The 26,505-nt window shown below is 62.0% G+C and overlaps 1 protein-coding gene across 3 annotated transcripts; it reads left to right on the forward strand.

Moving 5' to 3' along the window:
- The first annotated feature begins 17 nt into the window (after window positions 1-17).
- Window positions 18-26,360, forward strand: CHID1 (chitinase domain containing 1). Of its 3 annotated transcripts, none has more exons than XM_047877081.1 (14): window positions 116-164; window positions 2,711-2,860; window positions 6,500-6,653; window positions 7,183-7,332; window positions 7,592-7,724; window positions 8,445-8,489; window positions 8,958-9,064; window positions 9,447-9,508; window positions 12,283-12,375; window positions 17,065-17,166; window positions 17,722-17,877; window positions 25,625-25,705; window positions 25,949-25,991; window positions 26,178-26,360. In XM_047877081.1, exons 3-14 carry the CDS (start codon window positions 6,543-6,545, stop codon window positions 26,274-26,276), a joined length of 1,182 nt encoding a protein of 393 aa, XP_047733037.1. In that variant the 5' UTR covers window positions 116-164; window positions 2,711-2,860; window positions 6,500-6,542; the 3' UTR covers window positions 26,277-26,360. The 3 variants fall into 3 exon arrangements, with proteins under 3 accessions (XP_047733036.1, XP_047733037.1, XP_047733035.1); XM_047877079.1 differs by lacking the exon at window positions 116-164 and adding an exon at window positions 2,289-2,344; XM_047877080.1 differs by lacking the exon at window positions 2,711-2,860 and having other exon boundaries at window positions 18-164.
- The last annotated feature ends 145 nt before the right edge of the window (window positions 26,361-26,505 follow it).

Consider the following 26,505-nt stretch of genomic DNA (forward strand, 5'->3'; position numbering starts at 1 on the left):
CTACCTTGACCACCCCCCAACCTCCGGCTTCGGCCCCGCCCCCGGCCCAGCGTGCCGTGCGCGGCGGCGTCGCGCCAGCGTCCTGGGGCGGGACTTCCGGCGGCGCCTGCGAGCGATTTCCGTCCGCGCGCGAGGGTGGTCCGGCCGGCCTCCGGGACATGAAGGTGAGCCCCGCGGCGGCCGGCTGGGGTGGCGTCCGCGCCCCGCGTCTCGGCGCCCGCTCCTCCTCCTCGCACGGCCTCAGTTCCGCGCCGCGAAGTGGGCGCGCCGGGGGCGCGTGCGGGCAGGGGGCGCGGGGGAGCGCGGGTGTGAGAGAGTGGGTGTGGGGGGATAGGTGTGAGAGGCGGGAGTGAGCGTGTGGATGGGTGTGAGAGCGGGTGCGAGTGTGAGGGGTGGGTGTGGGGGGGTGAGAGCAGGTGTGAGCGGGTGGGGGGCGTGAGTGTGGGCCGGGAGTGAGACGGCAGGTGTGAGCGGGTGTGTGAGCGAGTGGAGGTGTGAGATTTGGGCACGAGGGCGTGAGAGTAGGGGCCCGAGTTGGAGGCAGCGAGTGTGACCAGCACGCTCGGTGTGGCTGAGGTGGGGGACACCGAGGGTGGCGGCCGCCCGGTCCCCGGAGCGCGGGCCAGGTGTCCCTGTGCGGGTTGGGTTGGGGCGCACTTGGCTGGACCCCTCTTCGCTCAGCCCGGTGTCTTGAAAGCTGTAGACTTTCCACGCAGGAGGTGGCTGGTGGCCCCTCGCTTCCCACAGAGCCGGCGAGGGTGGGCTGGTGGCAGAACTGGACCTCGAGCCACGGGTGGGGTCCTGTGTCCGTAGCTCTGTTGAGTTAGGGTGGCACGGTGGCCACGCGCCACGTACTCTTCATCTCTGAGCGCCATGAACCCCAGTTCCTGTGTCCGAGACCCCGACGCGGAGCACGTGGTCCATAGATGTCAATAGATGTCACCAGGGCTGTGGTTGTCCCACCGCGGCCTTTGCTCCCCAGAGCGTGCTCGCCCTCGCCCTCGCCCTCGCCCTCGCCCTCGACAAGGAATGCGGTTGGCTCCACGGCTGGTGTGGCCGTGACCTGCCCCGGGGAACAGCAGCACTCTGTAAGCCAGCAAGTTGGCTCGGGGTCCAGCCACGTGTAGATCACGCCCCCCGGGGCGCCACCAGTCCACGGTTCTCAAACTGCACACCACTGAATAGTGAGAGCAACTTGATGGTAAAATCAATTTTTTTTTTTCATGTTTGTTTATTCTGAGAGAGACCTAGCACAAGCAGGGGGAGGGGCAGAGAGAGAATCCCAACCACGTTCCACACTGTCAGCGCAGAGCTCGCCACGGGGCTCGATCTCGTGAACCCTGAGACCACGACGTGAGCCGAGATCAAGTGTCGGACATGTGACTGACTGAGCCACCCAGGCGCCCCTAAATCTCCGTTTCTTAAAAATGAAATAGAGGGATTGTGCGTGCGCCACGGAGCAGGGTTAGCTCTGATGAGCGGCTTCCCCCTGGTGCACACGTGCACCGGGCCGCGGCCGACTCTTACCCTGGGTCTCAAAAACCACCTGAAAGTCACTGCTGTGACTTGCCGTCCTTTGGTCAACACGCTGCTGACAGTCCTCCCAGAGCTCGGAGCCCCTGGAATAGTGGGGCTGTCGGTTGTTAGCGCAGATCTGAGACCCCTGCCTCCCAAGGGCCCTGTGGGCGACCCAGACATGAAGGGGTCGCTATGCACCGCACCCTGCGGGACCCGCGCCTCCCAGAGATCATTGGTGTGTGTGGAAGAAACACCGACGCGAGGGGGCGCAGGCGTGGGGTAGGGTGGCCGGGCCCACGCTGCACAGCAGGGGGCCGGGCGTTGCTGCCGCTTGAGCCCCCCGCGTGTCACGGTAGCTCACGCTGTGTCCCCAGCGCTCGTGAGTAGCCTGCTCGCGTTGCTGCCAGGATGGTGTGGCAGTCCCAGTTCAGGCCTTGAGCTCAGTGTGGCTCCCCTTCCACTTTCCCCTCCGCTGTGCACAGAGGCTGGCGGGGTCCGTCGTCCTTCCCCAGACTGGCCCCATCTCCACCCTTTCCTCAGGTCAGGGGCCGGGCAAGTCACTGGCCGAAGGGTCTCTGGGTGGGTGGGCAGCAGGCGGGGTGGCAGGCCGTGGACAGAGGGCAAGAAGGCCGCTGGGGCACACCCTGGGCCACTGTGGATTGCTTGAGGACCACCCTCCCGCTTGGTTTCTCGTCCCCTTCCATCCTCAGCGACCCAGACCTCTATCCTGGAGCTGAGAAGGAGCCTGAGGTCATGGAGCAGACCCAGAGGGGCTGGGGTCAAAAATGGGGGGCCTCCCCCCCACTCCCTGTGGCTCAGCCAGCAGGTACAGGCGTCCCTGCATGCGTAGAACCCACCCCAGCTCTGCAGCCCCTTGTGCAAGGCCTGTGTTCTGGAAGCACATTGGTTCAGGTGCCTTTCTGGCCTCATGGTGGCTGGGCTTCCTAGCCCCAGCTCCTCCTAGCTTGGCGGCCGTAGTCTCAGCCTGACCGGATCAGTATTGTCCACCTGCCCCTGCTGTGACTGAGGGAGCCCAAGTCCGAGCTGTTGTCACCAGAAGGGAGGGCGGCAGGAGCTGTTGTCCTTGATGATTCTGATACCACAAAGTCACCCAGCAGAGGGGCTGCTGGGGAGGGGTGGGGAGGGGGCAGAGGATGGCAGTCTGACCTGGTCTTTGTCTCCCTCCCCATAGCCCCTTCAGAGCTGCCCCTGTTGCACCTCTGCACGGCTTTGTCCCTTCTGTCCTGCGAAGCCCTTGGGCCAGCTGTCTGTGCCTCCCTGCCTCGTGGGGAGGGACCTCCAGGGCTCCTCACCCCAGGCCACCCCAGGTGGCCCCACGCAGGTATGCTGTAGGTGTATCAGGTGCCGCAGTGTAGAAACCTGCCCAGGGAAGTGACAGCCCAAAGTTGTGCTGCTGTGCTGCTCTGTGAAGCAGGGAGGAGGGCTTTGGAGGGGTAGAAACAGGCTCCTGGCCAGGAGGTCAACGGGGTGGAGGGGATCAAGGGGTGAGTGCTGCAGAGGGCCTGACTTTGGCAGCTCCTGACAGGGCACGCCCTGCCTGGCTAGAGCTCTGGTGACCCCAGGGATGCCCATAGTCAGAGGGAGAGGCCACGTGCCTGCCTGCTGGGCAGGAAGCTGGGCTGGTTCCCCAGGACCTGCTGGGTCTCCTCTGGCTCTGCCACCAAGTGGCTCCTTAGCTGGTCTGGAAGGGGCTGTCTGTCAACCGGCACACTTCACACCTGCACACCTTAAAGCCTCGGGAAAGACCCCAGCCAGTCTGGGCCCACCTGGTACTCCGCTGCCATGAAGTAGAATCGCGGGGGGCTGGGAGTGGGGGCAGAACCCAAAAATGAACTGCACAGCTCCTGAAAGTCCAGTGCAGGAAAGCCAAAAAGTAGCAGCTGACGCCAACATCAGAATGATCAGCAGTCCGAATAGCCTGCTCACTTACTTTCTAGCGTCCCCTTTCGTACTTTCTGTATGGTGTGTACGTAACCTTATTTTTGAGAGAGGTGCAGAGCCCGATGTGGAACTCGATCCCAGTGCCATGAGATCATGACCTGAGCCAAAATTGTCAGATGCTTAATGGGCTGAGCCACCCAGGCACCCGATACACAGGAATTTTTCAGTAAAGATGGTATTGTGGTGTGTGTGTGTGTTTACATTTTGTAGCATTTGCACCAACAGTGCATTGCAAGCCTCACAGCGTCTGTCGGTATTCTCGTGTAGGGAAATGTGTGTTACCATTTTTTTTTTAATTTTTTTTTTCAACGTTTTTTATTTTATTTTTGGGACAGAGAGAGACAGAGCATGAACGGGGGAGGGGCAGAGAGAGAGGGAGACACAGAATCGGAAACAGGCTCCAGGCTCTGAGCCATCAGCCCAGAGCCCGACGCGGGGCTCGAACTCCCGGACCGCGAGATCGTGACCTGGCTGGAGTCGGACGCTTAACCGACTGCGCCACCCAGGCGCCCCTGTGTTACCATTTAAACAGAGTGGCAGTGAACCTTCTCGTGCATTTTTCACATAAGTGGGGAAGTCCCTCAAAGTGTAATTTGTAACAGGAAACACATGTTGGAAAGTGTATTTACAACCAGATTGTCATCCAAAAAGATTTTTGCAACTTGAATTCCCAGGAAGAGCTTGGGAGAATTGCTGCTGCCCGGGTTACGCCATTAGCTTCATTCTCTTTAGGCCTCCCCGACACTGAGTGTCTGTTCCCTTGATTGCTTGTGAAGCTGAGGTGCTGTTTCTCAGGCTTAGGGCACCTCTGTATTACTGGGTATCTCTGCGTATTGCAGGGCATCTCTAGGTACTACAGGGCACCTCTGGGTATTACAGGATATCTTTGGGTATTACAGGGCACCTCTGCATATTACAGAGCACCTCTGGGTATTACAGGGCACCTCTGAGAATTACAAGGTATCTCTGGGTATTACAGGGCATCTCTGAGAATTACAAGGTATCTCTGGGTATTACAGGGCACCTCTGGGTGTTACAAAGTATCTCTGGGTATTGCAGAGTATCTCCATATATTACAGGGCACCTCTGGATCTTCAGGGTATCTCTGTATTACAGGGCACCTCTGGGTATTACAGGGTACCTCGGTATTACAGGGCACCTCTGCATATTACCGGGCACCTCTAGGTATTACAGGGCATCTCTGAGAATTACAAGGTATCTCTGGGTATTACAGGGCACCTCTGGGTATTACAAAGTATCTCTGGGTATTGCAGAGCATCTCCATATATTACAGGGCACCTCTGGATCTGTCAGGGTATCTCTGTATTACAGGGCACCTCTGGGTATTACAGGGCACCTCTGGGTGTTACAAAGTATCTCTGAGTATTGCAGAGTATCTCCGTATATTACAGGGCACCTCTGGATCTGTCAGGGTATCTCTGTATTACAGGGCACCTCTGGGTATTACAGGGCACCTCTGAGAATTACAAGGTATCTCTGGGTATTACAGGGCACCCCTGTGTATTACAGGGTACCTTGGTATTACAAGGCACCTCTGGGTATTACAGCGCACCTCTAGGTATTACAGGGCACCTCTGAGAATTACAAGGTATCTCTGGGTATTACAGGGCACCTCTGGGTGTTACAAAGTATCTCTGGGTATTGCAGAGTATCTCCGTATATTACAGGGCACCTCTGGATCTGTCAGGGTATCTCTGTATTACAGGGCACCTCTGGGTATTACAGGGCACCTCTGAGAATTACAAGGTATCTCTGGGTATTACAGGGCACCTCTGGGTGTTACAAAGTATCTCTGAGTATTGCAGAGTATCTCCGTATATTACAGGGCACCTCTGGATCTGTCAGGGTATCTCTGTATTACAGGGCACCTCTGCGTATTACAGAGTATTTAGTGTACTTACTACAGGGCATCTCTGGGTGTTGCGGGGTGTCTTGTCTATTATAAGGCATCTCTATAGTACAGGGTATTTTTGTATTTTGGGGTATGTATAATATGGGGTACTTCTATACATTATGGGATTTTTATTACAGGATATCTGTATTAGAGTATTCCTATTCTGGGGTATTCCTTTTTACAGGGTGTCTTTACGATAGGACGTATGTATGAGGTACCTGCGTATTATAGAGTTAGGGGTTTTTGTGCATTAGGACATACGAGTGTATCTCTTCGTTTTCCTTTTATAATGGGGTGTTTATTGGAGTGTCGTTGACTTATAAGAGTTCTTTGTTTGTTACGGGTAGATAATGGGTAGAAATGTGTTGTGAAGTATATTCTAATTTTTTTTTTCTGGTTTATTGCTTTAAATTTCTTTTTTGTTTCCTAAATGAAAGTGTCACTTTTTTTTTCCTTAAAATTCATCCATTTATTTTGAAAAAAGAGAGCGTGCAAGTGGGGGAAGGGGCAGAGAGAAGGAGAGACAGAATTCCAAGCAGGCTCCACACTGTCGGCACAGAGCCTGATGCAGGGCTGGAACTCACAAACTGACTGTGAGATCATGACCTGAACTGAGATCAAGAATCAGACGCCCAACTGACTGAGCCACCCAGGTGCTCTGAAAGTGTCACATTTTGACGTGATGAATTCTGTTGGCATTTTCTTTCCTAACCTCCGTCGTTGCGGATACACTTGGAGAAGCCTTCTCCGCCCCGAGTTACATATTTTCTTCTAGTCCTTTCTGTGGTTCTTATTTTACTCTTAAACCTTCCAGTAGCCCAATTTCTTTGGGTTGGTGGAGGGCAGTCACCGTTTTCCTAGATGGCTGAGGCGATGGGGAAGGCTGACTAGCAGTAGGGAGGCCCCTTTCTGGGGCGCCTGAGGGGAACGAGGGGCGCAGCAGTGCTGGAAGCTGGGTAGGCCACTGGGGCTGCCCCAGGGTAGGGCTCTGCCCTGAGGCCAGTGCCTGGCCCAGTGCCACGAGGACCCCGGCCCCGTTGGATGCTCCATTTGACAGAGGGGGCACCCCACTGCTGGTGGTCATGTGGTCTGCTCTCTCTGCAGCCCCCCGGGCCCCGAGATCGGACTGCACTGTGACACTGCCACCATGAGGGCTCTCCTCGGCACACTCTGGCTCGCTCTGGCCTGCAGCTCTGTTCATACTACTCTGTCCAAGTCAGATGCCAAGAAGGCCGCCTCGAAGACACTGCTGGAGAAGGTAAGCGTGGTTAGGGGCTGGCCCTCCGTGCCTTCTTCCTGCCCACAGGAGCCATGGGCCAAGGCCTGTGATGCGGCGGTCTGTGAGCCAGGATGCTGGGGCCTTGGCCTTCTTGGCAGCTGGCCAGCGCTGCCAGGGGCTCTGGCCGGATGGCCTGGGAGGGAGCGAGCGGCTTCTGGTGCTGGGGCCGAGGGTGTGCCCACCTCCCCCACCGGCCCAAATTTCAGCCCTCACCCGTCCTCTGCTTTTTCCCATGCCTGCGCTCTCTCGTCTTGCCTGGCGCAGTTCTGTGATGTTCACAGCGGTCGAACGGATCGGACATGAGATGCACTGTGCCCTTGCGCCATTTTTCTGGGATGGGAGAGGGAGCCTCCAAGGGTGGGCCTGTCTGGTGGGCTCTGGTCAGCGGCACCATGTTGACCCCAGGATGTGGCGCCTGGCTCAGGAGAAGACCGCTGCTGCTGCTAAGGGCCCCGTGTCCTGCCTGACGACAGACCCTGACCACCTTCTCCTGTCGCTTTTGTTTCAGACCCAGTTTTCAGAGAAGCCGGTCCAAGACCGGGGTCTGGTGGTGACGGACCTTAGGGCTGAGGATGTGGTTCTGGAGCATCGTAGCTACTGCTCACCTAAGGCCCGGGAGAGGCACTTTGCTGGGGACGTCCTGGGCTACGTCACTCCAGTAAGCCAGGCCCTGGGGTGGATGGGGAGGTCCCGAGGGCGAGGCGGCCACTGGGGTCTTTGTCCTCACCTCCCCGGGCTACCGCCGTGCAGGTGCAGCGGGAGAGAGGCCTCCCGAAGAAGTGAGAGTCATGCCGAGGGTTTTCTGGGACTTGTCCTGCACAGCACAGGCGGTTCTGTGGTGTCCCATTGCAGAGGTGTCTCAAGGGCCCTCTGTCCCCAGCTGCAAGCCTGTTCACCTGTTCTCCATTTTCTGCCAGTGGAACAGCCACGGCTATGATGTTGCAAAGGTCTTCGGGGGCAAATTCACGCAGATCTCGCCCGTGTGGCTGCAGCTTAAGCGGCGCGGTCGGGAGATGTTCGAAGTCACAGGCCTTCACGACGTAGACCAAGGTTCTCACGTTGCTGCCCATCTGTGCTCGTCCCGAGGGCCCAGAAGGGTGTGAGTGCCCGTCCGTGTGTGTGAGCACGAGGATGTGATTCTGCGTGTCTGGAAGTGCGTGTGGAGCTGAGGATGTGTGTCAGTGTGACCACTGTCTGGCATCGGCCACAGCCTTGCTCCCCTCGGCAGTTTGTACACCGGTCCAGGGAGGAGGTGTCTCGGAGGGCGTGGCTGTCTCGACAGCCACGACAGCCGCTTCCGTGAGCATGCACCCGAATTCCCTTAACTGTCCCCTTTCGGGTTTGGAGAGAGGGTGCGTTAGCTACTTGTGGAGATCTGAGCCCCGAAGCCGCTCTTCGATGCTGGGAGGGCAGTGCCCGAGGACACACTGGGTAGCACTGGGACTGGGGCCTCGGGCCCCCCTCAGCTCCGAGAAACAGTCCCAGCCCCCTTGGAGGCCACTTTTCCCCAGATGGGGCCGATGCCACGATGTCCCCCCTACTGGCCCAGGGGTCTGACCCGTCCTGACTGCTCTGCATAGGGAGGAGGGGGGGAAGGGGGGGGCAGGAGTGGGAGGAGGAGGGGGCTGGACCCGCAGATTCTCTCCCGGTTCTGCCTTTCTGCACCCCCGTCGCATGGGGCCCAGCGTTTTCTTCCTTGGGGGTGGGCTGGGTCTTCATGCGGGCAAGGGGCTGTGTCCCTGCACCGACTGTCCTCTCCCCGTCCCACAGGGTGGATGCGGGCAGTCAGGAAACAGGCCAAGGGCTTACGTATAGGTAAGTCTGGTGGGCCTGGGTTGGCGGGGCTCCCAGCCCTTCAGCCACACACCGTGTGTGTCCCTGGCAGGACTAGACAGAATGACATCAGCCCCACCCGTCCTGGAGCATGCAGCTGGCCAGGGTGTTCCCAGAGTGCAGATGGGACTAGCAGGGTGTGGGGATTGGAGCAAAGGAGCAGGTGATGGCCGAGCAGGAGGAGCCGTGGCAGGGGTGGGGGGGTTCCGGTGGGGAGGACGGGACAGCAAGAGCCAGGCAGCGAGTTGCTGAAGGAGCTGGGGGTCCGGGCACTCGGGGACGTGGGGTGTGAGGGGGAAGAGGTCAGTACCACCTACCGCCCCCCCTCCCCCCACCAGGCCTTGTGGGTGCCTAGCTGTGTGCTCACCCTGCTCTGACGGCCAAGGGTCGCTCTGGGGGCAGGGCCAAGCACAGAAGGGTCACCATCTGTGTGCGGGTCTGTCCCCCAAGTGCCCCGACTCCTATTCGAGGACTGGACTCACGAGGACTTTGGGAGTGTCTTGGACAGCGAGGACGAGGTAGAGGAGCTGGGCAAGACCATCGTCCAGGTGGCCAAGGTGAGGCCGGCTGCCCTGGTCTTCGCCTTGACCACAGACGTCCCCTGGGGTGAGGCCTGCTGCCCTGGTCTTCGCCTGGGCCAGGAAGGCTTCCCTCGGGTGACGGCCAGCTGCCCTCCTAGGAGGGCGCCCGCCCTGCTGGTTCTTCAGGTCCCCAGGGTTGGGGTTGGGGAGGAGGCGTGTGAGGGGACAAGACACGTGAGCACCTGGCCCCTCTGCTCCCGGCTCCTTTGGGGACCCCCACATTGCCTCCTTCTAAGAGGGGCTTCTGGGCCTGCCGTGACCTCACTGCATGGGTGCTGGTGGCTGGCTCCGCGTTGCCTTCCCACCCGTCCCCACCAGCGTCATCGGACCCGCATTCACCCGCCCTGTGCCTTTTCAGAGCCAGCACTTTGACGGCTTCGTGGTGGAGGTCTGGAGCCAGCTGCTGAGCCAAAAGCACACGTGAGTGGGCTCTGTGCTCTCCTGGCCCCCAAGTGTCCTGGAGGGAGGACTGAGGGAGGGCCATCATAGGGGGACAGGGACAGCACCTCAAGAACAGCCAGGGGCCAGCGTCTGGCTCTGACCGTGCTGCTCTGAGGGCCCGGACGCCTGTGTGGGTGGTAAAGGCCACGTGATCGACGTCACCCAAGAGTACCCTATGGGAAGATGGGGGCCTGGGCGGTGACACCAGCCCAGATGCCTCTGCCGAGCCCCACAGAGCCTTCCTGGGGACAAGGAAAAGCGGTCAGCCGGGCGGCGGAGTCATCTGGGAGGAAAGCCGGCCGCCCAGGCCCACAGACACTGCCTGCGCGCCTCGCAGGGGCACCCGAGTGACCGGGGAGTGGTGCAGTGTCTTCTGTGGCAGCCACTGCCTGCCTCTGTCGGGGATGTGGGGGCAGAGCGGTGGGGAGGCCTGCGTGGTGCTGGGGGCGGCAGAGGCTGGCATCCGGCCACCGGCAGTTCCGAAAGCGGCCTCCCCCCACGTCCCCGCCTGAAGGAGTCCCAGCTCAAAGCCTGAGCCCCCCCGCCCTTGCTTCCCCAGCAGCGAACACTGGGCTAGGGCCCCCCGCAAGGCGTCCCCCCTCCTGTCCTGCGGCCGCAGTCCCTTCTCTGCCACTCAGAGATGGTGTCCCCAAGCCGGTCTCTGGCCTCCACGCGCAGGGGGAGGGCATGTTGTTGGCTCTGGCCTGTGTCTGGGGCTCCCTGCCCAGCTATGCAGCGGCGGGCCTGTCCGGGCAGCTGTGACTCCCACCCTGCTTGGGTGCAAGCCCCTAGCCCTGGGAGGGCCCCGAGGCCCAGTTTGTGCAGGACGACGCATGGAGACGACAAGAGCTGAGTCGAGTGACTTGCTGTGTTTATCGGGAGCTGGCACAGGGCCAGCGTATCAGGGGCTCTGGCTGTTGGCAGACCCCCCCCCCCCCCCAACACACACCTCTCCTCCCCAGGATCTGTTGTGATCTTTGCAGGGCAGAGGCCCTACCAAGGTGACCTTCCAGCATCTTCTGATTCAGCTTCTCACCAGACAGCTGCATTCTGCCTGGGCTCGCAGCACGGGGCGGGGGTTTACCTGAGCCACAGCCAGGATGTAGCAGGCACGTGATGAGGGGGCGGTTGGCAGGGCAGGCAGGGGGCCAGGTGGAGTAGGGCAGAGAGGAGCCAGTCTGGCAGATGGCCGTGGGCACGTTGCTGCCTGGGAGCCGTCTCCCAGGATGGAATGGGCCTGGCTGTGGCGAGGCATGATGGGAACATTTCACGAGGCCGTCCCCACCTGTCACCCTCGTCGGGGCTTCTGACGAGGCGTCCAAGGGCACTGTTTCCTTCTGCAAAGGTCAGCCTGGAAAGGCCATTGTGGCAGATGCTCTGGGGCACATGGCCTGTGTATGATGGGGACAGTGGCAGAGCAGCTCCGTGACACCCGTGTCCCACAGAAGTCCTGTGGGGAGGAGCAAGTGACCTGAGCCAGTAGAGCAGGCAGGGATGATGCCCAGACCTAGCGAGTGGCCAGGTGCCCTCCATGCATACCCAGGGTGTGGCAGGCCTGTTCCCCGGCACAGGGGTGACCGTAGGTTCCCAGTTGGTGGGTGCTGCCCCAGAGGCACGACACCACCCTTTCCGTCCCACAAAGATGCAGCCCCGGGGCCATCCAGAAAGCCAGGAGAGCAAGTGACAGTGATTGTGTTTCAATGTGACAGCTGTTGGCAGAGCTGATGGAAGCATGTGCTCCCCAGGGGTGAGCCTGACCACAGCCCAAGTTGCCTCCTTCTGGGAGAGTCACCGTGGTAGCAGGGATCACCCCCACTGAGCCCGGTCTGGTGGTCAGTGACCACCCGTTCCCATCAAGACCACCAGGGCCATGCTGGTGGGGCCTGCAGGCGGGCACTGGGCGCCATGCCCTGGCCACACGGGGGGCCGGTGAAAGTGAGAGTGCCCCGGACCCTCTGGGGGGAGGGCTCGCTGTGCTCTCACAGTGTTGGCAGGGCCAGGCCAGAGTGAACGCCCAGAGCATGGGGCCATCCCAGAACCTGTCGGTGGCATGAGGGGGACTGGGGTGCCTGACAGACGCTTCCAGGTGATGCTTGGAGCTGCGCTAGTCTCCGTTCCACTGGGCATCCCTGCTGTGACTCTAGGGCCCGGAGGAGCCCATGGCACCGCCTCCCTCCCTGTCCCCCATCTGGTGGCCCACTCGCTGCTGAGACATGTCCAGGCACAAGTGGAGAGTGCCACATGACACCTACCCACAGGTGCTCCTCCTGTGTGTCCCAGGACTGGAGGTGCATCCCTGCCTGGGACAGACGGCTGTGTCTTCCAGGCTGAGGGTGGCCACGTGAGGGGGCTGGGCTCCCCCCTCAGCACAAGACCTGGTTGGTGGAGCTGCCCTCAGTGTTCCGGTCCTGAGTGTTTGATGGCCTGGGCTGACCCAGCCACCAGCAGGTCACCCCCTGGCCAGACGGTGTGTCTGGGAGATGTGATGGGGTGCTGCCCAGACAGCCCTTTGTTCCCCATGTCATTCTCAGGGTGATCCTGGGCAGGGAAGGCCAGGGATCAGCCCGCTTCGGGTGGAAGGTGACCCCCACGGGGCCTGCTGGGCTGCCCTGGTGCTCGAGTGTGTGAAGTGCACAGGGCCTCTGGAGCCCATACCTCCAGGGCAGAAGGTGCCCATGACGGGGCTCCTGCCCTGTAGCAGGTCTGGGTCAAACCCGTTGACTTCCTGTTCTTGATCTCCTGGTTCTTTGCAGGGGCCTCATCCACATGCTCACCCACCTGGCTGAAGCCCTGCACCAGGCCCGGCTGCTGGCCATCCTGGTCATCCCGCCGGCCGTCACTCCCGGGTAAGTGCCATGCTCGCTGTGGCTGGGGACCCAGGTCAACCCCCTGGGCACGCGCTACCCTTTCCCCAAATGTTGGAAGGTGCTGGAAGTTCCTGAATTTGAGGGGCTGCATCTTATAGATACTCCCATTGTCAGGTGTAGTCTTGCCACAGTGTAGAGCTTTAGGACGAGTCCACACCTGCTGTGCCCTTGGGAGGTCAGGGCTGTGGTCACAGCACCTTCCCAAAGCCTGACTGTTCCCCCTTCCCAGCCCAATAGGGCAACCCTTCTGGAACCTAGGGAACAGGGAGGTGGAGCTGCCCAGGCCCTAGTTGTTGGGACCATGGCCCCTCTGCCCAGGGTATTACCCAGTGCTGGGCACCAGAGAGGCTCCAGATCTATGGTGAGGACTGAGGGCAGACCCAGGGTCAAATGGCAGGGGAGGGGACCACAAAGGCCCAGGCGGGACCAACAGGGGCCTCTGTCTGGCCTTTGCCAGCCCAGCCCTTCAGCCCACAGGTACCCACTGGGCTCCCACCTGCTGCCCTGGAAGGAAGCAGCTGGCCCACCCAGCTGTTGAGCGGGAGCAGCACGGGTGGGCCTCTGGGGCCTGTGACGTCCCGCCGTGGTTCACAGGCTGACGGGCTTGTAGAAGTGCCAGTTGACGCTCATCCGGAGTCTGCGGGTCACTCCAGCAACTGAGACAGATGTTCCCTGGGGGCAGGCCTGCCTGGCCTTCATGCCCCCTGGCAGCCAGCACATGCCACCCGAGGCCTGGGCACGTGGTTTAGGGCTGTGGTACCCCATGCCCTTTGCATCTCCTGGGCGTCAGCCTACCATCTGAGTTTCCCCCCGACACTTTCAGGGTCCTTGGTCCATCAGGGTGGGCTGCAGTGGGAGTGGGGTTCACACCTGTGTCCCCAGGCCCCACTGTGGGTGGGGAGGGTCCCACAGGCCGGCATCTCCCTCATGGAGCAGGGAGGGTAGTGCTCAGCCCAGGAGGGAGCCCAGCCAGAGCCCCACCTGTCTGTCCTTCCTCCCACACACAGAGTGTGTGTGCATGTTTGTGAATATGTGGGGGGTGCACGTGTGTCATGGGGCGGCCCCGGGGTGGGCTCTTGGGACTCTGAGGTTGGAGCTGGACCTGGGGCTGGAAGAGGAGCTCGTGCCCTGGGAAGGCCGAATGGCAGACTCTCTAGAGCCTGTGGGCATGGCTATAGGTGCTTGGTGCCCATTTCCTAGGTCTCCCAGTTTCTGTGGGTAGTTTGGGGGTGGGAGGTACTTGGCCGAGTGGAGACCCTGTTGTCCTCTGGGCTCAGGAGCCATCTGTGGGATGGGTGCAGGAGGTGCTATCGGCAAAGGTAAGCTCCTAGAGGCTGGGGGCATCTTAGGCTAAGAGCAGGTGCTACCCAGTCCTGCAGCGCCCCTGCCCCCCGCACCCCTCCCCAGAGCCTGGCAGTGTCTGACGCATGTGTGGGGCAGGGTCTCAGAGGGTGTGCTGGACTGTGGGAAGGTAAAGGGGCTGGAGCCCCCTGAGGGGCCACCCCCGGGCCTGGCTTTCCCGCTGGTGCCCTCTGTGCCCAGGTATCTTACTCTTACCTTACCTGGGCTCCTGGCACCTAGGCAGAAAGTGCGTGACCGGCCCCTCATCCCGCAGCCACCGTGAGAGGACAGTGGCGGCTGAGGGGGGCTGCCCAGAGGGAGGGACCGTGGCCAGTGTGGTCAGCACTGAGGGTGGGGGGTTCTGGGCACTGATGGGCTCACAGGCTGTGCTGTCCCAGCTGTGAGCCAGCCCAGCCTTTTCCCCCCGAGGCTCCGGCTGGCGGTGCCCCACAGGAGCTCGTCCGTCTTGTTGGCGTTTACCCCACACGCTCGCAGGTGACCGCCCCAACGGACAAGCCCAGTGCCTCTTGGCATTCTCGGCAGGGGACTGGCTGCAGCCCACAGAACAGCAGCTCCCGGAGGGAGTCTGCGGTGCCTTTTTCCTGCTGTGGGCCATGTCTGGGACTGTTGGCTCAGGTAGCCACGTTGACCTTGAGCCCTGCCCTCAAGGTCACAGCCTTGCCTCCAGCAGACCTGGTACTCTGGAACTTTTCGTCAGCCTCACGTGCAGGTGGAGACACCAGCTCCGGGTGGAGGAGGAGCCACAGGGCTGAGTAGGCGAGAGGCAGGCAGGGGCTGGGTGACCGGGCCCATGGGGGGGCAGGCGTGCGTGCTCCAACAGCAAGAATGTGGACGGTGACCCCGCCTTCCACACGTCACCAGTTAGGTGCCCCATCAGGGCTACTATGGGGGCAGCTCTGTGGCTGGTGTTCAGGGGCTGGGCAGCGTGGCTGGTGGCGGGAGCCAGTGGCCGTTCGCAGAGCCTGCACCGACCCCAGGGAGGGTCAGCCTGGGGAGGGCTGGTCAGGGGGAGGACTTGAGGTTGACTGCTGGTAGGTGGCTGATCTGTGGTGTCTGGGGGAAGATACCAGCAGGGGAGGGAGGTAGAGGGTAAAGCTACTTGCGCAGGGCCATGGGGGGTTTGAGAACTGGGGAGATAGGACAGGACCCTTTCTGGAGAAGAGACCAGTTGGCCCCATGAGAGGTGGGGGTGACTGCAGCAACGGGGCTCAGCCCCCGACATGGCAGCCAGTCAGGGTGATGAAGGAGGGAGGTGTCCACCACATGGGGGTGAAGCGGGAGGGAATGAGGGACAGAGGGCTGGGAGTCCTGGGGGAGGGACCAGGCCCTAGAGGCACACAGAAGGGAGCTGCCAGGAAGAAGGTTGAGCAGAAGATAGACCGCCAGGTGGGACAGTGGGCCAGCCCCCATCCAGGCCAGTGATGTCAGTGTCCAGGAGAAACTGTTTAGAGGCGCACTGCACGTCCGCCATCTGGCAGCCTGGAGAGGGAGGCCAGGGCCGCACGAGGTTTGCTGGGCCCACCCCTCATCTGCAGTGCCCTCCTGCCTCGTGGCTGGCAGCTGTGGGGTCTCAGCCTTCCAGAAAGGAGGAATGCCCACGCTGGGAAGAAAGTGATTTGGGAACAAGCGTCTGCAGACCAGGGCCGTCCCAGGAAGGTGTGGGAGTCCAGTTTGTGGCAGGCGACCATATGGAGGACCAGCCCGGAAGAGCTAGATAACCCAGGAAGGGTATGGTGGGCACAGGGGAGGGCAGACTGTGGGATGGACTCCATGAAGCTTCTAGAAACCACCCCTCACAGGGCAGCCACTGGAATTAGCAAAGGAGGAGAGGCTCAAGGAGTCACGTCTGCTCCAGACCTCAGCAGTCCTCCCTAAACTGTGCGCTTCTCGGGGCAGAGTATTGAAAACCCATAGCTCCCTGTCCCCCGTGGCTTGTCATCAGGTGTGTCTGCTCCAAGCAGTGGCGGGCACGAAAGCGGGTCTGGTAGGGCCTTCTCCAGCTCATTTCTCTGGGCTTCATGCCCGCCTGGGTCCTGCCGCAAGCTGGCCTTCCCTGCACACCTGGGTGGGTCCCCTCTCCCAGTGGAGCAGGGAAGGTGCCAGGCCCCCCAGAAGCCCCTTGGGTACTGCAGCAACTGAGACATGGGCCTAAGAGGTGCACCCCCTGCTGGACCATGCTACAGCAGCCCACAGCCCTGCTTTCCCTCCTGAGCCACTGAATCCAGAAATGGCAGGACCTAGGTGTCCATGGGTCCTTAAGTGAATGTCCTACCTCGAGACAGGTGAGCCTTCGAAATGGGAAGCGTTTTCCTAAAGCTGATGCGCCCGCTGTTCTTGTGGTGCTCCAGGCCAAGGCCCGAAGGGTACACGATATATTCACATGGCTGCCCGTGGCCTGTCTTCTTTTTGCTGGGACCTGGCATCTTCTGGTCCACTTCGGGGGCCTGTCCCAAGTGTGGCCATTGGGGAGCATGGCTGTTGTTGCCCAGCAAAGTATTTGCCTCCAGGTGCATCCCAGGGTGCCTCTTTGTGTCTGGTGCTCATCAGAGTCGGGACTGTGAGGCCATCGTCTGCTGGCTCTGCTTCTCTTCAGGTCTTGCAGGTGCCCCGTGTCTCTGGGGGGCCTGGGCCTGGCGTCCTAGCTGCTCCCCCCAAAGGCAGCTGGAGAAGCTTTGCTCTGGGCTGGAGTGGGGCGGCCTTGAGACAGGGTCCTGTGGAAGGGATGACCATCACTGAGGTCCCTGCAGACATGCTTGACCAGGGTTTTGGGGGTGCAGGCTGAGAAGGGGGGTCCTGTCTCAGGTGGAGAGTCCTCCTGGGGATGCTGCAGTCTCCAGCATTGCTGCGGGCACAGCCGTGGGCTAGATGATGGACCACCTGGGCTCTCGGCTTACCTGGGGCACCCATGCCCACTGGTGGGAATGGGGCTGTCCCGGAGCTGGGCTGATCTCGTGGCGCCCTTGGATGCATGGCATGGAGGGCGGGGACAGAGAGAGAAATGAGCCTTTGCTTGACCTTCGACATTGGGCTCCACCTGCTGACCTTCCCGGCCCACCCCTGCTCTGGGAATGTGGCCCTGACCGCTGTGGGCGCTGTCCTATAACTGAGTGACAAGTTACCTTTCAGGGAAAGTGACTGCCCCCCTCCCAGGGTATAGGGTGGAAGCAGCATGGTCTGGGAGCTCTCCCTTCTCTCCCCACCCCACCCCACCCCCCCCCCCCAGGCAGCTGGCTCTGTCCTCAGTTGGACTCAGGTGTCAGCTGGGCTGTGAGAGGTGGGCAGTGACAGCCATGCTTCTCTCTGCAGGACTGACCAGCTGGGCATGTTCACTCACAAGGAGTTCGAGCAGCTGGCCCCCGTGCTGGATGGCTTCAGCCTTATGACCTATGACTACCCCACAGTGCAGCAGTGAGTGTGGGCACCAAGGGACCCCGTGAGCTCCATGGCTTGGCGCAGAGGTGCTTGCCTCCTCTGAGGCCTGGACGCTGGACACTCAGAGGGACAAGGCCTGGCTTCCTGCCGGCGTGCTTGGGGCTGTGCCGCTGTCAGCTCTTGGCTCCAGGGTCACAGAGGACCCGAAGCCCACGATTGCCCCTGCATTGGGCAGCCTTCACGTTTTGGGGGCCTGTGAGAGAGGGCAGTGGGCAGCCCTCACAGGACCACCGTCCTGGGTTGTCCACCTGTGCCAGCACAGTGGCCGCTGGCACCAGACCCGCCTTATCGCCAAGAAGTTGCTCCCGTGGGCGGGGGTCACTGCCTCGAAGGGAGCCTCGGGTGCAGACATGTCACGGTGCTGCCCACTGCCGTTTCTGTCCCCCGTGGAAGCCCCGGGCGTAGCAAATGCCGGCACGGGTCCAGCTGGAAGCCACTGTGGGAGGCCTGCTGTCTGCTACCCTCCTTCCCACCCTGCCCCTGCCTGACACCTGCCTGCTGCTGAATCCCACTCCCCTCTCACCCCTGCAGGCCCGGTCCCAATGCACCATTGTCTTGGGTTCGAGCCTGCGTCCAGGTCCTGGACCCCAAGTCCAAGTGGCGGAGCAAGATCCTCCTGGGGCTCAACCTCTACGGCATGGACTATGCAGCCTCCAGGGATGCCCGTGAGCCTGTTGTCGGAACCAGGTGAGCCCAGGGCTCCCCACTACGTGGGTGACCTCCGGTGCTGTCCTGCGCCCCTGGCCCTCATTCCAGTGGGTCTGTGTGTCTCCTGGAGGTGGTGGCTTAGAGCAAGAGAGAAGGCCTGGGGCAGTCTGACCCCACACGCCTGGTGCCTGTAGGCGGAGCCTCTGAGCCTGTTGGTTTGGGGGCCCCATCCCAGCACCGCAGCTGGGACCCCCGCCTTGAGATCACCCCCCGTCCGTGGGCACGCAGACCACCTCCCGACAGCGAGGGGCATGTGGGCCTGGCCTGAGAGGCGCTCGTGCACATCCGCACTTGCACTTGCCATCGTCTCCTGCCCGACAGCCCCCGAGGTCTCTTGCCTTTCGAGTCCGTTGGTATCAAAGTTGTTTTCCTTAATGGTGTTTTTTTGTTTTTCTTTTTAACTTTCTTTATTTTGAGAGAAAGAGAGGGCGTGAGCAGGGGAGGGGTAGAGAAAGAGTCCCAAGCAGGCCCCGCGGTGTCAGCACAGAGCCCGACGGAGGGCTCCAACCCATAACCTGAGCCGAAATTAAGAGTCAGATGCTTAACTGACTGTCACCCAGGTGCCCTGGCTGGTATCGAATTCTTTTCAGCTTTGTTTTGCGTTGGTTTTCTGGAAGATACTGTTGCTAGGGGTGTGGTTCTAAGCTGTCCTGTCCAGCCAGACCGCCCCCCCCCCCACGCCCGGTGGGATTTGATTATCACGCGCCTTCCTGGGGTTTTATGTGTTTTGCACTTGGTTTTCATTGAGCTTTTGGGACCTGTGTATTTGTACTTTTCGTGAAATTTGGAAAATTTTTGGCTGGTTTCTTCAAACGTTTTTTTCTCTCCCTTTGTCTTCTTTTTCGGGCCCTCAAGCATGTGTGAGGTCACTTGATTTGTCTCCTGCCGCCGATACTCGTTTTGTTTTCCCTTTTGTGGGATGTTTGTCGGCCTTGTCAGGGGCGCTGACTGGTGTCTCTGTCGCGCCTTCCGTGGTGTTGCAGCCTGTGCTTCCCCGTCACATCCTGAAGTTCACACTGGGTTTTCTCTTCCGCGTGTCCTGCACTTCGCACGTGTGGGCTGGGCTGTGACATTCGCACTCCGAGGCGGGCCCGTCCTGGGTCTGCTCAGCTGGTGGCTCTCCTTCCCAGGCTCCCGACTGGCCCGAGCTCTGCAGACTGGGGCCCCTAGGTGGGACGCCAGACATTGTGGATTTTGCCTTGTTGGGCACTGGGCGCCTTGGCGCTGAATCTTCTCAATCTTTGTTCGGGTGCCTGGGAACCGTGTGAGCCAGCCATGGAGAGCGGGTCCAGACGCTGTGACCTGGGTGCACGCCTGTTGCAGCCTGCTGTCCTTGCAGGGGGGGTCTCTGTGGGTCACCAGTTGGGCTGACACCATCAGGCACACGGCATGTCAGCCAAGCGGGTGCGGGGGGCAGGGGGTGGGCTGCCGTCCGTGGCTGCTCCCGTTGCTGTGCCTCGGTGGAGGGACGGGGGCTGCCTGGTTGGCCCTTGACTGTACTCGTGGGTTTGAAGGGGCTGCTCCCAGTCACTTGCCCAGCGGGCTGGGGGGCTTCTGTTTCCTCTAGGCCCCTCCTGCTCTGTGGGCTGGGCCTCCAGGACAAGGAACAGTGCCCATGAGGGCCCAAAGCCACCCCTCACCTCAGCTGTCCCTCCACGGCCCCTCCACGAACCCCGAGATCGGCCACGCTCGGAAGTGGTCACTCTGCCAGGACCGTGTCCTCTGGGTACACAGCTGGTGCTGGGGTCTGTGCTGCCCACCCCTGTCCTGGCCCCTGGCATTGGGCACATTCTGTATCCCTAAACCTGGATCTGCCCCTCTCTGCTGAGAAGGGCCTTGGGAAGTGGCGTGGACACGGCGTGGATGTGACGTGAATGGCAGGAGCTGGAGAGAGAAGGCCGAGGAGCAGCTCCCTGGCTCCGGGAGGGCTGCTGTGGTGCCTGGCCAATCGCTGGGGCGTTGCCCCATCTCCCAACAGCAGAGTGGGCTTCTCGGCACCCAGCCACCCCTCCCTGAGAGCTCCCCCTTCCTGTCTATCTGTCCTTCTGGTCGGGTCCCCTAATGCACTTCTCTGACATGGGATTGCTGAGAAAATTCCAGAAGCTTTGCTGGTGTCTCCGCTCTTCCCCACAGCCTTCACCCGGTGCCTGGCCCAAGGAGGCAGTAGGCAGAGCCCCATCCAGAGCTCGGGCTCCCAGCACCGGGCCCCAGGATTCCAGGGAGCTGCCGACCGGTCAGCCAGGGATAGGAGGATGAACCCCCTGCTGCTGAGGGAGGCATCATGCAGGGCCCCCACGCCCCCACCCGCCTCTGCTCCAGCCTCGGGCTCCGCTGGCCCAGGCCTGTGGGGGGCAGGGGACTTAGCCTTGCGGTGCCGCTCAGCCACCTGTGCTGCCGTGCGCACACCACACGTGGGGCTTGAACCTCAGTGGTCACCGTCCCCCAGTCCTGGAGGCCGGAGCCCCAGGTCCAGGCGTGGGCCGGGCCGGGGTCTCCAGAGGCCTCTCTCCTTGGGTGTGGATGGCTGCCCTCTCCCAGTGTCCTCACGGGGTCAAACCTCTGCTCGTGTCTGTGTCCTGATCCCCACTTCTCCTAAAGATCCCCATCACCTGGCATCAGGGCCCACCCCAATGACCCCGTATTACCTCAGTCACCTACGTAAAGTCTCCATCTTCATGTACAGTCATATTCTGGGGTACTGGGGGTCAGGACCCCAACATAGGAATCTGGGGGACACGGTTCATCTCTGTCCCCACCTGAAGGGTGGAGAGTTACTGTTTATTCACTAAACTTCGGCCCTGCAGCACAATGGCAGGTGGAGTGTCAGGCTTGTTAACCCCGCATACACGGCCCAGGGGTGTGAGTGCTCACCCCCCTCCCCCGCCTCGCCTCCCAGGATCCCTCGAGCAGACAGCAGCTCCACCCCCAGCTTCCGCTCAGCAGGGCCACGGCTTACACACCTCACAGGCCCTACTTGGTGGGTTTGCCCCACAGAGAGGGGCTAAGGGGCCTCACAGAAGTGAGAGGCCTGTGGCAAGCAGAGAGGGTCAGTGCCACAGCCTCCGGGCACCAGGCGCTGCCTCGCCTGGGGACTTGGAGCAGAGGAGGGGTTGAGTCTGCTTCCGGGGAGGGCCATAGTGGAGGGCTGCCCCAGGGTCCCCTGCACGGACCCGGCTGTGTTCTTCTCCACCCCAGGCCCCTTCCTGCCGAGCTGTAGAATGGGGCCCGGCTTGGTGCCCTGAGACCCGGCAAGAGACTCTGCCATCCTGATGGTGGCTCCTGGGACTCTCCTTATCCCCCGGGCCACCTCAGGCTGCGGGTCAAAGGGCCTCAGGGCACAGGCTCCCCAGGGCAGAGAGAGCTGCTGTTCTAAGGAGGGAGCCTCGGCCCCAGATAAGATGGGGGAGGGGCAGGCACGCAGCCCTCCCGAGGCCACTCCCCACAGGCCCCCCAACGCGGCCAGACTCAGCGATGGGGGACCTTTGCCAAAGCGGGGTCTCAAGCGGAGCACGATCCCCGGTGCAGCACCTTCCCTGGGGTTCACGTCACAGGGAGCTGGCCCCGTGGAGGACTTGCAGGACTGAGGGGGATCAGGAGGGGCACCCCCTCCAGGAGAGGGGAGCCCAGCCTGGAGAGGGGTCACCTCCCCTACAGGCCAGTCCCAGGGTGAGAGCTGCAGTCCAGGAAGGATGTCGTAGAATGACAGCAGCTCCTGGTGCAAACGGAGGACACACCCAGATGGGGTGATGGACGCTGGCCCCAATGTGGTGTGAGCCTTCTCCCCACACCCGGCAGAGGCCCCCCTGCCCCCAAGTGCCCCCGGCCCCTGCAACACCAACAGGGACGCCAACAGTGAAGCACCCCTTGGGCCCCCGTGGGGGTCCTCTGCCCACAGCCTGACTCTTGCGGGCAGTCCTCCTGGCCTTCAGGGAAGGAAGGCCTGACACACATGCCCCTCTCAGGGCCGCGTCCCTCTGATCCAGCGAGCCAGACGGAAGAGCTCAGCTGGCTCTACACTGATGCCTTTGTTTGCGGGGGGAGGGGAGGGCTCAGGAGCAGCACCCTAGAAATGCAGTTCACCAGGATGCCACCCTGGCCAGTTCCCCCCCCACCCCAGCTCCCCCGCTCCCCTGCGAAACCTGCTGCGGCAGGCCCTGCTCCCCATGCAGGTGACATCGGGCCAGGTGTAGGCCGCTGGTGAGCCCCACGGTCACTCAGGCTCTCTCCAGCTTTGGTGCTGACGGAAGCCCCTGCAGCCTGCTCCGGGATTGTGTGCCCTCCCTGTCTTGGCCGCTCCGGCACGGAGACCTGGCCCTTTGTGGCAGGTGTCCTCTGCCTCTTCCAGGGCAGTGGGGGATCGGCCGCCTCACCATCTGCTCGGCCTCAGACAGAGCCAGGACCCCGTGGTGGGCAGGAGGCCAGCCCCCTCAGGCCCGGCATGTGGTCTCCCGGCCTCTGCCAGCCAGGCTAGTGTTCTGTGCCCGCCAAAGGGACCTCAGGGGGCCCCAGTCTGCAGTGGCTGTTGCTTCACATCCTGAGTTTCCCTCCCTCCCAACTCACTAGTCTCTGTTGGCCATCCCTGGGCCACACGTGGGCCTTGTCCTGACCGTGTCCAGGCTCCTCTGTATGGCCTGCTCACTCCCTAACTTCAGGGAGTTTGGGCAGCTGTGAAACGCCCCAGGAGGTAGCATGAGTCTAGGTGCTCGTCTGCGGGTCCCCGTGCCTGCAAAGCCCCTCTCCTGAGAGGCTGTCCTGCTTCCTTGGCAGGCCCAGCCTGGCCCCACAAGATACCCGGCACCAATCCACGTGGGCCCCTGTTATGTACCTTCGGGGCCGGCAATCCCCACCCTGCTGGGCCATCTCCTGCCCCTGCCTGGGGATCCCCAGCTGGAGCACAGCCAGCTGGGTCCGGAAAGGGCGGGTCATGCTTGGAAGTCTCCGTGAGAGCCAGGGTGCCAGGGGCTCAGGGAAGGATGCTTCCCAGTGAGGCCAGTCCCTGTGACCTGCCAGCCCCAGACGACGGTGCTGGGCACCCAGCTCCCCCCAGTTGAGGACAGCAGGTCTGTGTGAGGCCCCATGGGCAGGGAGCTGTCGGGGAACCTCGTGGGGATGCCTGCTCCGTGGGTGTCGCTGTCCTGTGCCCGGTCTCCCTTCGGCAGCCTCCCTGGGTGGCTTCTCACGGCCGCCTTCCTGTGGCTCTGTGCCTTCTCTCTGTCTTCGCGCCTTGGTCTGTGTCTTCCTTTCCTTCTGCTAGGTCCCGCCTCCGGGCACCCTGGTCTTGTGTCTCAGCCCTGGCCTCCTTGTGTGCCCTGCTTGGCTTTAGAGTTGCCTTTGTCCCTGCTCGGCTCCCCAGGGGTCTTCTGCTGTGGGCCTGTCTCACTTTGGAGGTTTTCCTCCAGGCCCAGCCCGTGAAAGGCAGCTGGGGAGGAGCCCTGCTGCCTGTGGGTGGGGCCTGCAGGCGAGGGTCCTCGTGTCACCCACAGAGGAGCGGCTCATGGCACAGGTCTGCGTCAGGGAGACCCTACCCCGTCCACATCTAGCCCGAGAAGACGCAGCAAGGGCCCAGCCCCAGTGACATAGCTGCCGGGGCGGTGGGGGTGGGGGCAGCTCGGGGCACTCTGGCGGCAGTGGGCAGTGGGAACAGTAACAAGGAGAGGCCACTGGGCACGTGGGTCCCCCTCTGCGTGTTTATCAGGCCCCCTTGCCAATGGGAGGTTGGGTCTGAGCTGTCAGGGACCCCTCCCGAGGCTGGGGTGTGGGCGGGTCCGGCACGAGTGGGTGGCTTAGACTCGGTCCAGCCCGTCCTGTGCCTCTGGTCTCGTGGGGCAGGGCTCCTGCACTGAGTGCAGGGAGACCTCAGGTCCCACCGGTGAAGGTGAGAAGCCACATGCCAGTTTCCTTTGGGGTGGGAGGCACCCCCCTCCCTCTGTGGTGGTCCCGCACACGTGCACCCTCATTGCCATTTCCGTCGGACCCTTTCTCTGAGCCACTGCTGGTTGGTCTCCATGGGTGTCCCTGTCCCACCCCCACCCCCACCCCGCTCCCCCATAAGGCCCAGGAATGTCCTCATCCTGGTGAGGAATGTTCTCTCCCTGACGTTCCTGGAACCCTTAGGCTAGGTCTTGTACCTTTTTTTTTGGGGGGGGGGGGTTCCACACTCCATAAACTTGCCGTTTCAGAGGGTGGGTGCCGGGGCGTTTGTCTCAAAATTGTGCAGCCGGCACCTCAAATTCCACGCTTTCCTCCCCCAAAAAGCACCCTTGGGCCCTCTTGGCAGTACCCCCCACCCCCACCCCAGCGACCCCAGTCTGCGTTCTTTCTGCGGGCTCGCCCGGTCTGGGCGGTTCTTGCAACCAGAGCCGTGCGGTGTGCGGCTGAGGGCTCACTTGGGTCAGTTTGGGGGAATGCTGCCACCCTCACTTTTGAAGTATTTCCCCGCTTGCTTCTCTCTCTGGCTCCCACCTCCTCGTTTGTCTCCTCTCCCTCTCAGACCCTCCCCTCCCAGCTCTGGTCTGTGCCCAACTGTGCCCTCCCCAGGGTTTGCTCCCCACTGGCCTCTCTGTGTGCCCGGGGCTGCACTAAGGTGAGCACGGGGTCCTGTGTGCCCCCAATCATGTCACCTAGAGGGGAGCGACCCCAGCCTCCGTGCCCTCCACCCCCCAGCCAGGGCCCATCCTGCAGCATCTGCCCACTACCCTGGCTTGGGACCCTGGGGACTCAGGGGCAGCCTGGGTCAAATGCCCTGTCCTTTACCCCCCCACACACACACACACCCTCCCGTCTGGCCCTGCATGCTCCGCCCTGCACGTCCTGGATTCTCACAGAGACCTCAGACCAAAAATTGCAAATAATGTGAGCGAACCGAGAACCTTGTTTTAATTAAGGGTAATCCGCTAATGTTGGGTGGTTGGACTTGCAGGGCGCCCCCCTTGCCAGCAGGTACCCATCCCCTCCTGTCCGGCACTTGTCTGCCAGGGGGCACTCATGAACCCGCTACTGGGAGGCCCGGCCCTCCTGGCCCCACGGCACCTTGGGAAGTCACCTGTCCTCTGCATGCGTCTAGGGGGCCGGGGGGGGGGCGCAGGCTCAAGCCCCTGGCTCCTGGTAGTCAGAAAGGACTGCTGTGGGTGTGAGGCAGCCCTGTCCACGGCGAGAAAGGCAACGCTGGGGCAGCCTGGCCTCCGGAAGGGCACGGAAACCACTGCCCCTGCCTGCTGGCCCCAGAGAGCTGGGCTGGGGACCTCCGGGGACTGTCCCCAGGCCCGCTCTTCCTCAGAGGCCTGTGGTTTGACCTGAATGCCCCGCACACCTCCTGTGGCGCTCAGGGCAGTCGCGTGCCTGGTCTGCTCCGTGTACCTTACAGAGGCCACACCCTGAGTGCAGGTGCCCTCACTCTGTCCACTTGGACACTCATGGTGCAGATGTCACAGCAAGAGGCCTGGTCAGGACACCCAGCCCCTTGGTGCAGTCTCTCTCCCACCTGCGCAGCCCAGAGCAGTGAGCTCACAGGCTCCTGAGATCGGAGCCGTCTGTCGCGTCTCTGACCGTCCCCCACCCCTAGTGCACATTCACGGGGGGCAGTGTCCCGTGCCCCATCCTGTGTTCCTGTACTTGTGTCCGGGGCACACGTGTGGTCCTCGCCCGACTGTGACAGCCTCAGCCACCGTGACCCTCCCGGTGTCAGGCTGTCTCGAGGACTCCCACACCTGTGCCCGGTTTCCTGCAGGTACATCCAGATGCTGAAGGACCACAGGCCCCGGATCGTGTGGGACAGCCAGGCAGCAGAACACTTCTTCGAGTACAAGAAGTGAGTGTCCGGAGGAGGCCCCAGCTGAGGGCTGTGCATGCCCAGGCTGGCCAAGGGCCCCAGGGCCTTGCGCTCGACCCCTGCCCCCGAGGGCTGATCCGGCCCAAGGAGCGGACCCGTGGGGCGGCGTTTCCAGCAGGACCTGAGGCTTCTGCTGACAGGGAGGAGGGCCCCGCACTTCCACGTTGGGTGGGGTTGGGAGAAGCTGCGGTGGGCAGAGGCAGAAGGCTCATCCTTTTGCAGAAGCCGTGGAGGGAGGCACATCGTCTTCTACCCGACTCTGAAGGTACTCACGGGCCCGCCTGTGTGCTGGGGGTGGGGGCGCAGGTACCACACCCCTCCCCCCACAGTGACCCTTACCCTCGGTGAGCAGCGGAGGTCAGCTCGGGGCCTGACCTGCTACTCCCTGGCGGCCGGGGTGGGGGGCTGCCAGGGGGTGACAGGTGGAGCTGACGCTTCCCGGGGCCTGCAGTCTGTGCAGGTGCGGCTGGAGCTGGCCAGGGAGCTGGGCGTCGGAGTGTCCATGTGGGAGCTGGGCCAGGGCCTGGATTACTTCTACGACCTGCTCTAGGCCTGGCTCCAAGCGGACGTGTGCTTTCCTCAGCAGCGGAGTGACCAGTTGATAAGCAAAATACAGACTCTTCTTTTCTGTTCAGTTTCTGCTGTGGTCCTCGAGCGGTGGTAGAGGGGGCCCGGGACCCAGGCCTCGTGAGCGATGTGGGGAGGGGTAGTCGGGGGGGGGGGGCGGTGCCTGAGAACCCAGGCCCCTTCCACCCAGCCCTCACTGCTGCCGGTCGTTG

Source organism: Prionailurus viverrinus, chromosome D1 (assembly GCF_022837055.1).
Source record: "Prionailurus viverrinus isolate Anna chromosome D1, UM_Priviv_1.0, whole genome shotgun sequence".
Lineage (NCBI taxonomy): Eukaryota > Metazoa > Chordata > Mammalia > Carnivora > Felidae > Prionailurus > Prionailurus viverrinus.